This window comes from Anomaloglossus baeobatrachus, chromosome 11 (assembly GCF_048569485.1).
Source record: "Anomaloglossus baeobatrachus isolate aAnoBae1 chromosome 11, aAnoBae1.hap1, whole genome shotgun sequence".
NCBI classification, from domain to species: Eukaryota; Metazoa; Chordata; class Amphibia; order Anura; family Aromobatidae; genus Anomaloglossus; species Anomaloglossus baeobatrachus.
Genome location: NC_134363.1, coordinates 102,224,669 through 102,238,176, shown reverse-complemented (window position 1 = coordinate 102,238,176; position 13,508 = coordinate 102,224,669). Strand labels below are relative to the sequence as shown.

Below are 13,508 nucleotides of genomic sequence, written 5' to 3'. Positions count from 1 at the left end.
TAGAAAACTGGGAAGCAGACTTTCTCAGTCGCCAGGGCATGGACGCAGGGGAATGGTCCCTTCACCCGGACGTGTTTCAGGAGATCTGTTGCCGCTGGGGCATGCCGGACGTCGACCTAATGGCGTCCCGGCACAACAACAAGGTCCCGACATTCATGGCACGGTCTCAAGATCACAGAGCTCTGGCGGCAGACGCCTTAGTTCAGGATTGGTCGCAGTTTCAACTCCCTTATGTGTTTCCTCCTCTGGCACTGTTGCCCAGAGTGTTACGCAAGATCAGGGCCGACTGCCGCCGCGCCATCCTCGTCGCTCCAGACTGGCCGAGGAGGTCGTGGTACCCGGATCTGTGGCATCTCACGGTCGGCCAACCGTGGGCACTACCAGACCGACCAGACTTGCTGTCTCAAGGGCCGTTTTTCCATCTGAATTCTGCGGCCCTCAACCTGACTGTGTGGCCATTGAGTCCTGGATCCTAGCGTCTTCAGGATTATCTCAAGAGGTCATTGCCACTATGAGACAGGCTAGGAAACCAACGTCCGCCAAGATCTACCACAGGACGTGGAAAATATTCCTGTCGTGGTGCTCTGCTCAGGGTTTTTCTCCCTGGCCGTTTACCTTGCCCACTTTTCTGTCCTTCCTTCAATCTGGATTGGAAAAGGGTTTGTCGCTCGGCTCCCTTAAGGGACAAGTCTCTGCGCTCTCTGTCTTTTTTCAGAAGCGCCTAGCCAGGCTTCCACAGGTACGCACGTTCCTGCAGGGGGTTTGTCACATCGTCCCTCCTTACAAGCGTCCGTTGGAACCCTGGGATCTGAACAGGGTGCTGATGGTTCTTCAGAAACCACCGTTCGAGCCAATGAGGGATATTTCTCTCTCACGCCTTTCGCAGAAGGTGGTTTTCCTAGTAGCAGTCACTTCACTTCGGAGAGTGTCTGAGCTAGCAGCGTTGTCGTGCAAAGCCCCTTTCCTGGTGTTTCACCAGGACAAGGTGGTCCTGCGTCCGGTTCCGGAATTTCTCCCTAAGGTGGTATCCCCTTTTCATCTCAATCAGGATATCTCCTTACCCTCTTTTTGTCCTCATCCAGTTCACCAATGTGAAAAGGATTTGCACTTGTTAGATCTGGTGAGAGCACTCAGATTCTACATTTCTCGTACGGCGCCCCTGCGCCGCTCGGATGCACTCTTTGTCCTTGTCGCTGGCCAGCGTAAAGGGACACAAGCTTCCAAATCAACCCTGGCTCGGTGGATCAAGGAACCAATTCTCGAGGCTTATCGTTCCTCGGGGCTTCCGGTTCCCTCAGGGCTAAAGGCCCATTCTACCAGGGCCGTGGGAGCGTCCTGGGCCTTGCGGCACCAGGCTACGGTTCAGCAGGTGTGTCAGGCAGCTACCTGGTCGAGCCTGCACACTTTCACGAAACACTATCAGGTGCATACCTATGCTTCGGCAGATGCCAGCCTAGGTAGGCGAGTCCTTCAGGCGGCGGTTGCCCACCTGTAGGACGGAGCCGTTTACGGCTCTATTATGAGGTATTATTTACCCACCCAGGGACTGCTTTTGGACGTCCCAATTGTCTGGGTCTCCCAATGGAGCGACAAAGAAGAAGGGAATTTTGTTTACTTACCGTAAATTCCTTTTCTTCTAGCTCCAATTGGGAGACCCAGCACCCGCCCCTGTTTTTTGTGTACACATGTTGTTCATCTTGAATGGTTTCAGTTCTCCGATATTCCTTCGGATTGAATTTACTTTAAACCAATTTATAATTTTTTCCTCCTTCTTGCTTTTGCACCAAAACTGAGGAGCCCGTGAGCACGGGGGGTGTATAGGCAGAAGGGGAGGGGCTTTACACTTTTAGTGTAATACTTTGTGTGGCCTCCGGAGGCATAGCTATACACCCAATTGTCTGGGTCTCCCAATTGGAGCTAGAAGAAAAGGAATTTACGGTAAGTAAACAAAATTCCCTTCTTTTCCTACTCCCATGAGTCTAAAGATTTTTTAAAAGTATTGCTGAATGGACTCTACCTGCCAAGAGAGGCATGTCTGTATTTGGGACCCATCAGAGAAAGGTTGCCCTACCATGAGTTGGCCAATTCATTTTATAAGTATATTCTATATAGCAGTTATACAGTCTACATTCACACATTCAATGCTTGCATACATCTTAGCATATACAGAATATGGCTGTATTCTTCAGTTATGTGTGTATATATATATATATATATATATATATATATATATATATATATACATACATACATACTATATCATTTATTTAGACATACATATATATTGCACAGATGAGTAGTACATTTGAAGGTATCCATCTTTGTGATATATTATATTCTGGATGGAAGTTCCCCTTTCCGTGTCGTTAGTCATTCTATACATCTTAATAAACCCAATCAGTCACTCTAAATCTGTCTAGAAAAACAAAATTAGAATAAATGAGTTTTCCAAATTAGCAACCATGTAGAGATTAAGGGGAAGCGGAAAGAAAAAATGCAGAAATGTAGTTTTAAATGGTTATCCCACTAAGAAAGGGCTATGTTACGGATATAGCTTAGCGCTGCACTCACTGATCTTATATTTCCCAGAGGGCATTGCGGCTATAACACCCCTCACTGGCAGCCAGACTGGTTTGTCAGGTCTCTGCAAGGAGAAAAGTTTTCCCCTTATGCCCCACTATAGCTTCTCATAAGCCAGATCAGTTCCCATACTTTGCACTGACGAGGGGCAATCTGATCTGGTATAAATCCTAAGTCATAGGAAAAGACTAGTTAAAAGGCCACTTTTGTCTTTTAGGATTGCTACTTCCAATAGGTGGCGCTAGAGTTCGTCTCCTTCCTCCCTGGAGAGACAATTTGACTTTGAATGGAAGAGATTCGCCCGAGCTTGACCATCACTTTGTCAAATTTTCACAGATTGGAAGATCAAGCAATATTTCTGTGAAATCTGATTTTTGGATTGCTAGGCAAATCAGAACCCCCACTGCCTGCAAAACACCTTCAGGAAGATTTGTCAGACTCTGGCGTTGTTACATTGTTCTACTGTTTACAGTTACCTGCACAATTATGGCCTTCATAGAAGAGTCATCAGAATAAAACCTCTCCTGTGTCCTCCCCATACAACACTATTGTGAATTATGAACAGTTACAGAAATTGCACTGCAAAATGTGGTCCTCATTCAGTGACAACTCTGTCTTTCTTCTCTCTTCTACTCCTGTATCGGATCATCTCTTACAACTGTCCATCAGTAATCTGCAGCATTGATGGATTGCATTTTCCATGATATCTTTTCTCCACAGTCGCAATATCTTGGTGAAATCTCTCACTATGCTCATCACTCACTACTCTACAGTTTAGTGGAGAAAAGTGTAGATGTGTAAGAAATGAACCTTTAAGGACATGTTACAGCCAAGATCCTTATATATCTTGAGGAGATTTTCCACCAACATTTCATAGTTATTTAGTCTTGAGTTTCCTAAAATATTGGTTACCACTAATGTGAATACTACACATGCAGCCTTTTCCTTGCCCTGCATATCTGTAAAAAACATACAGAAATGGGTCAATATGCTAAGAATCTAAGCTAAGAAATCCTAAACCTGTGTACCTTACACACCGCATTTATGAAAGTAAGTGATGCAATTGTAATTAGGATTAAGTCATCGGAGCTGAGTTGCCGTTTATTGATTGGTCACCCTAAGATGATAGAATACTGAAGGCTCAATAGACTAAATAGATGGTGTCATAGACTAGATATTAACAATGCAATCTATATATATAATTGCCTTATTCTGTCTTTCTGTCTGTCTGTCTTGCTCCAAAATTCTGTCGTTACCGCGACAAGCCTCTCATTGGCCGCTCGCCTCGGCTCCGCCCCCCCGCACGGATTGGCCGCTCGCCCAGGCTCCGCCCCCCACACGGATTGGCCTCTCGCCTCGGCCCCCTGCACGCATTGGCAACTCGGCCACGTCCCGCCCCCCTCTCATGCATTGCATGCTCGCTCTGGCAAAGCCCCCCGCACGCATTCCCCGACCGACACGGAGCCCCGACTCCCAGGTGAGTGCTGTACCCCCGGGAGCCCACACCAGCGTACGCCGGCAACCCAGCCGACACATACCCTCGCATTTCTGGGGTTGCCGGCGTACGCTGGTGTGGGCTCCCATGCGTGCGGGGGGCGGGGTATGCTGGTAACCATGGTGCACATCGGGTAATATTGTGTAGCATGGTTACCAGCGTAGACAGTGAGCGCATCAAGGTCCTGCAGCGGCGGAACACACACACACTCACACACATAAGAACAGACACACACACACACATCAGCTCACACTCACTCTCACACACACATTAGATCGCATCCACACACTCACAACATCCAATGATATCGCTTGCTTCTCGGCGGCGATACTGTAAGTGCAGTGACCTTCCAGGACCTGCCGGAGGATCACATGGCCGGAAGCATGTGGTATCTCCGGATGTTGTGATTGTGTGAGCGCGTATGTGCAATATTGTCAATGTGTGTGTGCGTGTATGCGATCGGATGTGTGCGTGTATGCGATCGGATGTGTGCGTGTATGCGATCGGATGTGTGCGTGTCGGCAGAAGGCAGAGGAGCACTGCGTGCAGCACAGCTGCTGGGACCGCCCACCAGAGGGCACAGGCAGAAGTGGGGTGTCAGTGTATGCGATCAGATGTGTGCGTGTATACTGTCTGATGTGTGACTGTGGAGCACGATGGGGGGTGCACAGCATGGGGGATGGAGCACGATGGGGAGTGCGCAGCATGGGGGATGGAGCATGATGGGGAGTGCTCAGCATGGGGGATGGAACACGATGGGGAGTGCGCAGCATGGGGGATGGAGCATGATGGGGAGTGCGCAGCATGGGGCATGGAGCACGATGGGGGGTGCACAGCATGGGGGATGGAGCACGATGGGGGGTGCACAGCATGGGGGATGGAGCACGATGGGGAGTGCGCAGCATTGGGGATGGAGCACGATGGGTGCGCAGCATGGGGGATGGAGCACAATGGGGAGTGCGCAGCATTGGGGATGGAGCACGATGGGAGGGTGCGCAGCATGGGGGATGGAGCACGATGGGGGTGCACACCTCCCCCCAAAACACACACACACACTGCCACACGTGCACCGCACAACACACCACACACACACTGGGAACCACAAACACCGCCCTACACAGACACCCACACACACAGACAACGCCGCACACACAGAACACCCAACACACAAACACCGCAGCATACACAAATATACGCACATACCGCGCAACTCACACACTGCACAAAACATACCTCCCTCCAAAACACACACACGCACCCCACACCCACACAAACCGCGCAACACACACAGCACCACACACAGACAACACTGCAGACACACAGCGCTCCACAAACAACACCGCTCTCACACACCCCCACCCAGACAACACCCAGAACATTTACAGCCCCTACGCAAACACTTGACAACTACACACAACAACATCTATATATATAACAAAAATCATACATTAACTACACAATAAATTCTAGAATACCCGATGCGTTAGAATCGGGCCACCTTCTAGTAATGAAATAATAAAGACGCAGTTTTTCTATAAGCCTGTATGAGGTATAAGGTGTCATTAGTAATTACAGCCTCCTCTAGATCTTGAAAATTAGAGTCAATCAGCAAATGTAGCCATCCTATTCGTTTTTAGCACCAAGTTAAGTTAATCTGCTTTCCTCCATGAACCAATTTGGCTTAAGAACAGTGTAATAAGTAGTGTAATAATGTAGTTTTAAAAAAAATCTGCCTATCTGCATTATCTTGTGGAGCAGACACAGAAAATAATCAAGTAAAAGCTGATTATTAAATTCTATTTCAGGGCAAAACGTGAACAGGAGGTGACTGATCTGAAGAAGAACATTGAAGAAGAATCAAAAGTACACGAGGCTCAAGTCATAGAAATGCGGCAGCGCCACACTCAGGCTTTGGAGGATGTGTCAGAACAGCTAGAACAATCACGGAGGGTGAGTATAAAGCTGGGAACTAAGGTACTTATCCCACAGATAGCGGAACTAGTAGGACAGATACTGAGGAGGCGACATTTATCATGAGGCAAGTAAAGGTGGGTTTACACACTGCAACATCGCAAACGACATCGCTGTAACGTCACCGGTTTTGTGACGTTATAGCGACCTCCCCAGCGACATTGCAGTGTGTGAAACACATCAGCGACCTGGCCCCTGCTGTGAAGTTGCTGATCGCTACAAATCGTTCAGGACCATTTGTCCTTTGTTTCCCGCTGTGCAGCAAAGTGTCAGTGTGTAAAGGGGACTTTACAGCGACTTCGTTAGCGACTTCCCTTTCAAAAAGCTGCTTTACAACGTCTCCAATGACTAGCTAGGTCGTTCTGCAGGTCCGGATCGCTGTTGCGTCGTTGGCCAGGTCTGCCTGTTTGACAGCTCACCAGAGACTTTGTAGCGATCCCGGCCAGGTTGGGATCGCTGGTGGGATCACTGGAAAGTTTCAGTGTGTAAAGGGGCCTTAAGTGACTTTCCAGGGGAGCACATGGATAAGACTTGTAGTTTTTTCTGTGACTTTGCAAAGAACAGATAATCTGCTATTAGATTTGGATACATTTTATCCATAATTATCTTCAACTGGGAATTAATAATGTTACTGAGATAAGAAAAAGGGGATTAAAGCTGAGAGAAGGTAGTCACCACCTGATGTATGTAAATCCATGTCACCTAGCCAGATCAGCCGCTCCTATAATCAGCTTTCACAACAGTGAGTCATTGAGAATCCCTCAGAGATCTATGAGGGAATAAGTAGCCGCAGGTGATTGAATACAGAGGTTTGACATCTTTAATTTCCAAGGTGTGATTAGCACAAGATATGTTATATGTGAAATCCATATGTGAATGCCAGGGGGTTTAACAATAGATCTTACCATCTTTAATCTAGCTCAAGAAGTTGAAAAAAGATAGACTGATAGAAATACATAATCTGTACCATGGCAGACAGTCCCAGTGTTGGCCATAAAGCATACAATTTCAATGGAAGATGGGATTAAGCCACTGCCTGATATTCCTGGCAGCAGCCCCCCAACGGAAATCCCACATGTCCTGCCCTTTCTTTCCCAATATCTAATGTCAGGGAGTGTCCGACCACCCACTACATGTTAGATGATTGACTGATCACACCACAATTGTTGACATACGTCTACAGTACGTCACTGCCTATACTATATGTCTCGTGTTTATCTTTTTAGTTCAAAGTCAATCTGGAGAAAGTGAAACAGACACTAGAAAGTGAGAACGCTGATCTAGTGAAGGAAGTAAAAAATCTCCATGCTACAAAACAAGAATCCGAACAAAAACGAAAGAAATTGGAAGGGCAGGTGTCTGAACTTCAGGTCCGAGTGTCTGACAGCGAGAGGACAAAGGCTGAACTGGTGGAAAAACTACAAAAACTACAGGTAAGGCTGACTAGTAAGATCTGACTGATGTCCTCCGGTTCATGATTTGTCCTTTCACAACATGCCGAGACGTTAGGTATTAATAAAGGTGTGTGTTGGACGGATGCCTTCCGCCTCACCATAGCATCCAATGGTAAAGTAGCACATTGATTATTTTCACTGGATGGTGTCAGATTGTATTCAATTGATATCATGTCAGTTTGTATATATAGAAATAGTATGTATATATAGATCTGTTCTGGTTCAGATTATCCTAAATCCATTATTGTCTCTAGGTATGAATAAAATGCTTTACTTCAAAAGTTTTTTTTTTATTGTACATGTATTTTTATATATGACTTTTATGATTAGATGTCTGACTCATGATTGTTTCATTGTGTCCACAGGCTGAATTAGATGGTGTATCTGGCACCTTGGGATCCACAGAAAGCAAATCCATCAAATTAACCAAAGATTTGTCCACAGTACAATCAACACTGCAGGATACCCAGGTGCGTAACAGTACCTTGTGATGCACATGTGTATTTTGAGCGCTTCCGCTTCTCTTCTGAACTGTTGTATCTTTCTGGTAAACTCTAATCCAGGAATTATTACAAGAAGAAACAAGACAGAAACTAAACTTCAGTTCTAGAGTTAAACAGTTGGAAGATGAGAAAAATAACATTCTGGAAAACCTGGAGGAAGAAGAGGCAGCCAAGAGTCAGCTCAGTCGTCAGATTCAGGCTCTGCAGCAACAGGTAACCGGCCAACCTGACCAAGTACCTGGTTATGGGACCACTAGACGCCATAGCTCGATCTCTCTGTAAATGTAATTTCTAACAGTGAATTTTAAAGGATGAGACATCGTGAACAGTGTGATAGAACTTCTGTTATTCTTCTCAGCTACTTGACTCAAAGAAAAAGATGGAGGAACATGGAGGTGCAGTGGATGGCTTAGAAGAAGCCAAAAAGAAATTAGCTAAGGAGCTAGAGCTTATGCACCAGCGCTTTGATGAGAAGCATCAAACCAATGACAAGCTGGAAAAGACCAAGAATCGTTTGCAGCAAGAGCTGGATGACCTTATGGTTGACTTGGATCACCAGCGGCAAATTGTTTCAAATCTGGAAAAGAAACAGAAGAAGTTTGACCAGGTAAATGCAACGACCGGTTTGCTGCTAAGTAATAACAATTGGTTATAAGAGAAGCAGGTTTTAACTGAGTGTATCGCCAGAAATTGGCCCTCTGTTTAACAAGTCTTTTTTACATTTTTGGTGTTTTTATTTAAACTCTTCCTTTTTATTTTCTTATAAAAAAAAAAATCTTCAAATAAAGCAAATTGAGCCTCATCTCAGACTGACACTTCCTGCTCTGTTGAGATCACTTAACAATCATCTGATTATTATAATAGACAGGACACTAAAGGAACATAGGCTCCAGCATTCATAAGAGGGGATGGACACCTCCTCCCCCACCCTTTAGGTACAATGGTCCATGTGATTGCTGTACAGGATGTTTCTGAATTTTGTTAACAGCAGCTCAGGCACGGGCAAATCCAATAATCTTAGACAAAAAATAATAATATACAATAAGAAAGTCAAGACATATTAGACTACAATATTTATCAGTATCTGGTTTTCATTAGTGAAGAGTTTAGGTGATAGATTCCCTTTAAATGTTTAGATCACACATAGCTGTGATGTTGGATTGCTCAATGTTAGTTAATAGATATGTATACACACATAAATTGTAGAAATGTTCCATAGAATTAGAATAGTCAGCGGTAATACACATTGGGTTTCTTAGCAGTGTGCAGGGTAGTTCCCTACACTCTCAATACTCATATCAGCCAGCTGATGTTATGGTCAATGAGAATTATTATTATTATTATTGATGATGATGATGATGATGATGATGATGAATGCTTACAAATACTTCTACAATTGTTACTGTGCGTTTTTTAGATGTTGGCCGAAGAGAAGAATATATCAGGACGGTATGCTGAGGAGAGAGACAGGTCAGAAGCAGAGGCACGGGACAAGGAAACTAAGGCTCTGTCTCTGGGTCGAGCCCTGGAAGAAGCGCTGGATCAGAAGGATGAACTCGACCGACAGAACAAGTTGCTGCGGGCAGAAATGGACGACCTGATCAGCTCCAAGGATGATGTTGGCAAGAATGTGAGTATTCTCTGTACCTTTATCATTACACAGACTCTGTTTTTCCAGAGATTATTTATTCATTTTCAAACATTTTGCTGGTGATGGCTTAAACATTAACATGTGGACTTACAGGTTCATGAATTGGAAAGAGCTAAACGAGCACTAGAACAACAAGTCTCAGAAATGAAGACCCAGTTAGAAGAACTAGAGGATGAGCTTCAGGCCATTGAAGATGGAAAACTCCGCCTGGAAGTCAATATGCAGGCCATGAAAGCACAGTTTGACAGAGACCTCCAGAACCGCGATGACTCAAATGATGAAAAGAAGAAACTCTTGTTTAAGCAGGTGCATTATATGTCAGGTCTGGACTTCTGCCCTCACTGTTCTGATGTACTTACACTACTTAATATTTTGGGTTACCTTTTATTCTAGGTGCGAGACTTGGAGGTTGAGCTGGATGAAGAGCGCAAGCAAAAGGCTCAGATTGTAGCTGGCAAGAAAAAACTGGAGATAGACCTTCAGAACATGGAAAGTCAAATTGATGCCGCTAACAAGGGACGAGAAGAAGCAGTTAAACAGCTGAAGAAATTACAGGTGACTAAAGACACAGTTCACTTCTACCATCATAGCTTGGGTGTTATTCTTTCTCCTGGGCTGTGCAGTCATTTCCCTGCTTGTTATTTCTTACATGGCTTATATAAAATAATTTATTAGTGTCGTAAAGACATAACTTCTTCATTCACCAAATGTTCTGTCATATGTCATACAATCTTAAAGGGGGTGCCAGTTAAAACAAGTTATCAACTATCCCAAAAATAAGTGATAACGTGCTGATCAGTGACTGCCGGGACCTGCCCTGCTTACTAGAAAGGGGAACTTTTATCCCCTGTTACAAAATGTAGTGAGAAGTCGGATGCCTGTCTGCCGCTACATTTATAATGGGGCAGTTGGAAAAGCGCAGAGGTCAGCAACCCATAAGGAATGAATGGAGTGGTAAGGCCATGCCGATGTACTGCAGATAATTCTTATGTTCTGCCAATCACTGTGGGACCCCAAACTATCAATTACTTATCGCCTATCCTCTGGCTTTATTGCAGTCTCATTTAGAACTATGTAGTTAATGGTAAATGTGATTTGTATTACAGCTCCAATTGAAAGAAGTGTGGCGTGAAGTGGAGGAAACACGGTCATCTCGAGAGGAAATGTTCATCCAGTCTAAAGAGAATGAGAAGCGACTGAAGAGCTTGGAAGCAGAACTTCTCCAGCTACAAGAGGTTTGTCACATTGGAAAACATATCTTCTAAGGAATAAGGAGGCTGGTTCCAGTGCTTGGCTTAAGGCCCCTTTATACACTGAGACTTTCTAGCGATCCCACCAGAGATCTCGACCTGGCCGGGATCGCTGGAAAGTCTCTAAACAGTCGCTGGTGAGCTGTCAAACAGGCAGATCTGGTCAATGACGCAGCAGCGATACGGACCTGCAGAACGACCTCGCTGGTCGTTGGGGACGTGTCACACAGCAGCTATTTGACGACTCACACCTATGTTAGGGGCGTGGTGTTTGGCACTGAAGCCACCTTGGTGTCCTTTTTACACGCCCCGCTCAGCTCCGATTGGTGATTGCTAGTGCGTTCTTATTGGCGACCCCGAGCTTGGAAAGATTGGCAAAAGTCGCGCTTGTATATCCTCTATTCCTGAGCTTCTGTTGCTTAGCGGATCTTTGTAGAGTTCTCTGTACGGCGACTCCACACTGGTTTATCTATACAGCATCAATACAGCTTCAATCAAATGATGCTTACCATATAGGCTTTATAATATTGCAAACTGGAGAACTCTCTAATGATCCGCAAACCAGCACGCTTAGGAACAAGGTAGCTTTGAAACAAAGGACGGAAGCGCTAAAGTTGCCTTCTTTTCAGTAAAAGCCGCCCAATCAGAACGCAACATCGACTACCAATCGGAGGTAAGGGGGCAGGAAAGGGAACGCTATAGCATGCCTACGGGCTGGGTTCTAAGTTGCTAACGATGTCGTTGTAACGGTGTCAAACACACCGATACATGCTGCGCAGCGGGAAACAAAGGACCAAAAAATGTTCCTAAACGATTTGTAGCGATCAGCGACCTCACAGCGGGGACCAGGTCGCTGATGCGTGTCACACACTGCAATGTCGCTGGGGAGGTTGCTATTACGTTACAAAACCGGTGACGTTACAGCGATATCTCTAGCGATGTTGCAGTGTGTAAAGGGGCCTTTAGAATTAGTCTACACATGAAGTACCTTTTGTCAGGACTCTGTTTATAGTAAGACCTCAATCATTTCTGATGCAACCTCTTATTATCACACAAGGAGAATTCCCATATGGTAGCAAGTTGAGGACTCACTGATTTTGGTGGCGGGTCAGTGGATGTCTTCCATTTATCTGTCGGAAAATAATAACAAGCAGAGATATGTCCTTTGTCTTGTGTATTGGCTGATGGATGATTATTTACTTCCATAATTACAGGACTTGGCAGCCGCTGAAAGGGCAAAAAGACAAGCTCAGCAGGAAAGAGACGACCTGGCTGATGAACTGGCTAATGGTGTCAGTGGCAAGTATGTGTCTGCATTTCACCTCCGATGTTGTTAATCTACAGACTGAAGATACAGGGAGTGTCCCCTGTATAGGCTCCTAACACTGCACAGCAAAGTCATCCTGGTCCAGTGGTGCAGGGGGCACAGCATCCTACAATATACATTTATTGTGCATGATTTAGTGAAGTCATGTCTGATTTTCAGCCTCTCAGTGTTTTCAGCAAGGTTTACCAACAATTGGCTTTGCATATTCTTTGATCCAGGTGTAATTGATTGATTTCATTCTAATTACAGGCTGATAACACTTATCTGCACTTATTTATTTCAGATATATTAAAGGCACTGTGTAAACCAAGCACAAATACTCTGTGCACCCTCTGTGTGGCCAAACAGTTCAGTGCACCTTCCCACCCACTTTTTTCACCAGTCTCCCCCATCTTCCTTGATTGACAGTTCTGGCTTTAGAGGAGCCAGAGGAGGGCAGAAATAGATAGAAAACAAGTAGATGGAAAGGTGCACTGACCTATTCAACCACACAAATGGTGCAACAAGAGTCAAGTCTGGTTTTGAATAATAAAAAAATATCAATAACTGAAAACATGTAAAGTATTCATGTTTTAATGTTTTGTTTAAATATTATCATTTGTTTTTAATTGGGCAAAATATAAAAAATAATTTAGAAAGTTTGATATTTCACACTCTTAAGGGCCCTTTACACGCGTCGATTTATCGGGAAATATGTCGTCGGGGTTACTGATTCCGTGACACACATCCGGCATCGTTTGACACGTCGTTGCGTGTGACACCTACGAGCGACTCGGAACGATCGCAAATAGGTTGAAAATCGTCGATCGTTGACACGTCGTTCATTTTTAAAAAATTGTTTGTTTTGGGGAAGCAGCCGACATATTGCTCCGTTTGACACCCTGCCAACATCGAACAACATTCAAACGACCGCATGGGTCCAACAATATATCGTTGATCACTGATGCGTCGATTTTGATATCGTTACGTGTGACAGCAAATAAACGCCCTATAAGCGATACCGTCAAATCAGAAATACGATCTGGGCGTGTCACATCGCACATGCAATCGTCAGATAAATTGTAGCGTGTAACGGGCCCTTTAAACACTAGGGGGAGCAGCTGCTGAAAACCTAGTTACTACAAGCTCACATTACAACTGCAGTAAAAGGATAAAAGAGGATGAAGTTTAGGATCTCATTGCAGAGCTATTTTGTTGGTGACTGCAAAGTTATCCTGAACTGTGGAAAGTGTCACAGAGGACTGCTGGCATAGTGCTCCACTGTATAATGTGCTCCA

The 13,508-nt window shown here is 45.0% G+C and overlaps 1 protein-coding gene across 13 annotated transcripts in view; it reads left to right on the top strand.

The window, feature by feature from the left end:
* The window catches only part of LOC142256901 (myosin-10-like), a 304,675-nt gene that overhangs the window by 270,543 nt on the left and 20,624 nt on the right, over positions 1-13,508 (top strand). For all 13 annotated transcript variants that reach the window (XM_075328868.1, XM_075328880.1, XM_075328877.1 and 10 more), the window contains 10 exons: positions 5,881-6,025; positions 7,273-7,479; positions 7,866-7,970; positions 8,064-8,216; positions 8,362-8,610; positions 9,421-9,633; positions 9,748-9,960; positions 10,048-10,209; positions 10,761-10,889; positions 12,119-12,207. In XM_075328868.1, the coding sequence (XP_075184983.1) occupies positions 5,881-6,025; positions 7,273-7,479; positions 7,866-7,970; positions 8,064-8,216; positions 8,362-8,610; positions 9,421-9,633; positions 9,748-9,960; positions 10,048-10,209; positions 10,761-10,889; positions 12,119-12,207 (1,665 nt within the window). The remainder of the gene's footprint in view (positions 1-5,880; positions 6,026-7,272; positions 7,480-7,865; positions 7,971-8,063; positions 8,217-8,361; positions 8,611-9,420; positions 9,634-9,747; positions 9,961-10,047; positions 10,210-10,760; positions 10,890-12,118; positions 12,208-13,508) is intronic.